This window comes from Dipodomys ordii, unplaced genomic scaffold (assembly GCF_000151885.1).
Source record: "Dipodomys ordii isolate 6190 unplaced genomic scaffold, Dord_2.0 Scaffold85, whole genome shotgun sequence".
In the NCBI taxonomy this organism is placed as follows: domain Eukaryota; kingdom Metazoa; phylum Chordata; class Mammalia; order Rodentia; family Heteromyidae; genus Dipodomys; species Dipodomys ordii.
In genome coordinates, this window is record NW_012267301.1 from 2,292,995 (window position 1) to 2,296,322 (window position 3,328).

General features: G+C 44.0%; 1 protein-coding gene across 1 annotated transcript in view; it reads left to right on the forward strand.

Annotated features, from left to right (window-relative positions):
• The first annotated feature begins 570 nt into the window (after nucleotides 1-570).
• Nucleotides 571-3,328, forward strand: part of Dctn4 (dynactin 4 (p62)) — a 41,932-nt gene continuing 39,174 nt past the window's right edge. The window contains exon 1 of the mRNA XM_013025585.1: nucleotides 571-754. Within this exon, the coding sequence (XP_012881039.1) occupies nucleotides 620-754 (135 nt within the window). The 5' untranslated portion in view covers nucleotides 571-619. The remainder of the gene's footprint in view (nucleotides 755-3,328) is intronic.

The window sequence follows — 3,328 nt, forward strand, 5'->3', positions numbered from 1 at the left end:
AGAGTCACAGGCAAGACAGTCGGAAGAAAGTGTTGGGGTGAGTCAGCTTTATGGAGACCTCCCCTCTGTCTGAATTTTGCCTAGAAGGTGGGAGTAAATAAAAGACCAACTTTCCTTTCTGTAAGAAACCAAGAAAGGGCGGGCACTAATCCTCTGGGTCTGACCGATGAATCTATATTTTAGAAAGGACTGAGTTTGGCCCTGCTAAAATGCTGGAGGATCCACCGAGGGTAGGAGAAAATACATACACACATACATAACCCCACATATACATACACATGCATACATTCATATACATACACACATACATACACATGCATACATTCATATACACACATACATAACCCCACACATACATGCATACATATATACATGCACACATACATGTGCATACATACATACACACACATACATACACACATACACACACACATACATACATACATACCTTCTAACCCAACTGCGCATGAGCAGTTTGATTTTAACCCTGAGCGGAGCCCCACCAGGTCAGAAATCTTACGTCAACGTCTGCGTAAAAGACGTACGGAAGGCGGCGTGGAATCCGGAGATCTGAATCACGTGATGCGGCGGGAGCGCCGTTGGCTCCTCCCTCCCCAAGATGGCGTCTCTGCTGCAGTCGGAGCGAGTTCTCTACCTGGTTCAGGGAGAGAAGAAAGTTCGGGCGCCGCTCTCGCAGCTCTACTTCTGCCGTTACTGTAGCGAGCTACGGTCGCTGGAATGTGTGTCTCACGAGGTAAGGGGGCGTCTCCTGGAAAGGGTGTGTGTCGCTGTGGGGGGTTCGCCCTAGTCACTGCGACCGGTGGGGAAGTCCCGCCGGCCGGAGGCGGGGAGTCACTTTCCTAGCTTGCTGACTGGCTGTGGCTCCCGTCACTCAACTGTGCCTGGGATTTAATTTGCTAATGACTTGTCACTTGGAGAGAGAGGCGGCCTGTGTGGGACTGGGAGGCTCGGGTCCCACTGCTGCGACTGGGTGGGCGGGTTGCACTTCGACTCCGGCCGCCTGCTGTGGGGCTTGCTCATCGGGGTGGGCTCGGGAGAAAGGCCGCTGGAGGGCCAAAATGTCTGACTTTCCAGAATTGGTGGAAGGAAGGGGCAGGCATTCCCCATCCCTGGCCTGCCTTTCTTGGAAGTTGTGCCTCGACTTGCCCCGAACTGGGCCCTCGTCTTGCTGCGGGAAGGGGCAGGGCAGGGCGGGGCTGGGTGGGGGGTAAACCCGGCTTGGAACCGTCTGTCAAGGAGGACCCTCAGAGTTACCTGCGCAGCGCTCCCCGGGGTACACTGGCGCCGTGTTCACAGGCACAAACGCTCGTGCAAGTAGGAGTGCTCAAAATTGAGACCACCCAAGTCGGCAAGAAAGCAGCAAATAACAACCTCGGAACGTAAGCACCTGACACAACTCGTTCGTTTCACTGATTAAAAGATAAGTGTTGAGTTACTGCTGATGTCGAGAAACAGCATTTACTCCTGCTGACTAACTCACAGTCTAGGGAAGTTGAAACTTACCGTAATAACGGGAGTATTCATTGCTTGCGGTAGGGCTTTTTAATGCTCTTTATCCTTCCCAAAAAATACAGGGAAAGAAAGAAACAGTTTGTAAGAGACAGAAGTTTGGGAGGGAGAGCGTGGATCAGATATTTAGTTTAAACAGCCTGACTCAGGAAATTTTACCAAAGATCCTATAGAACGTTAAAAGCACTTGTGAAAACATCCTATACAATAACCCATTTACACAATAATTATTTTATTGGCAATACTTTTCAGAATATTAGAGATAGTCAAGGAAAGCAAATGATACATGAAAAATCAATGCCATGCTTATATATGCACTATATGTAAGTGTATATATCCGAATATATACATATTCTCTCAATATGTTTTTTCTTGTACTCTCCATTAGCACTTTAAGTATATCTTTTTGGCAGGGTTTTTCTCTTCTAGATGTGGGTGGGCATTATGGAGTTGAATCTCTGATCTCTGAGGACCTCTTCCACTATAACTCTTGTCTGTGCCAGCATCTTTTACAGCCTGGTTTGTATCAATAATATGTAGTCTATTAAATCTTGAAAAAGATGAGGCTTCTGAGAACTAGGGCAGTGCAGAAAGCTCTAATGGAAAACCTGGTTCTTAAGCCACACATGAAGGTAGAAACAATTTGAAAAGTAAGAAGGAATGAACTATATTTTTTACATTTTATGTTTGTGAATGAAAATATTAGTTAGCAATACTGTGTTAGTTTTGCATAGCAACTTTATTCATCTTTTCAAATTGGTCCTGTTTATAGCAGATGACAAAGAAGCCAGTGTCCACCATAGTATTTATGCTCAAGTGAATGTCTGCACGTGATTAGAATTCTATAAATAGGTTTAAAGACTATTAAGGATTATCTGCCTGGATTGTTCAGATCTTTAAAAATGCAGTAAATTTAACTTTTAGACTGTGTTTTTATTACAGATAGTAAAATTGCTGATGCTGGTAGTTCACACCTGTGATGTTAACAACTCAGGAGTCTGAGAAGTGCAGAGGATCACGTTTTGAAGCCAGTCCAGGCAGAAAAGACTATGAGACTCCTATCTCCCAATTAGCTACCAAAAAAATAAAAATAAAAAACAAACCTGAAAGTGGAGCAGTTGCATAAGTGGTGGAGTGCTAGTCTTAAGCAAAATGGTCCCGAAGCCCTAAGTTCAAGTCTCAGGACCAGCACAACAACAACAAAGGAAAATTATGTTGTTAGTTTGTTGTTTAAAAATCTTTGATTGGTTGGCCGTAGCTTGCCATTGTAATTATATTAACTTAGGCTTAGTAAATACTTTAGCTCATTAATGAGAAAACTTCTTGGTATCTTCCTTTAGGAACAGGGAGTGCGACTCAGTGCTGTCAAAGGAGAAAAAAGTGCTGAATTCAATCCCCAGTACTGCCCAAAGCTGAACTACACAGGAAGATACTTGATACAGTTTTACTTATGCATTATTCATCTACTCATTAGATTATAGAGCACTTCAGTTGGAAACGTTAGTTATATAGACAACTTTTAACACAGCTAGCACATAAAACCCTAGCAATAAGTCACTAGTCCAGCAAGTTCTAGGGGTAGAGCAGGAATAGGTAACCATCTAAAAGACAAAAGACCTATCAAGGAGAGATACACAAAAAACTATCAGATAGGAAATACGTGGGAAAAATTTAAATGCAGAGTCAAAAACAAACAACTACAACAAAGCAGGGCTGGGAAAGTGGCTCAGTGGTAGAGCGCTTGTCTTGCATGCATGAGGCCCTGGGTTCGATTCCTCAGTACCACATAAGCAAAAAA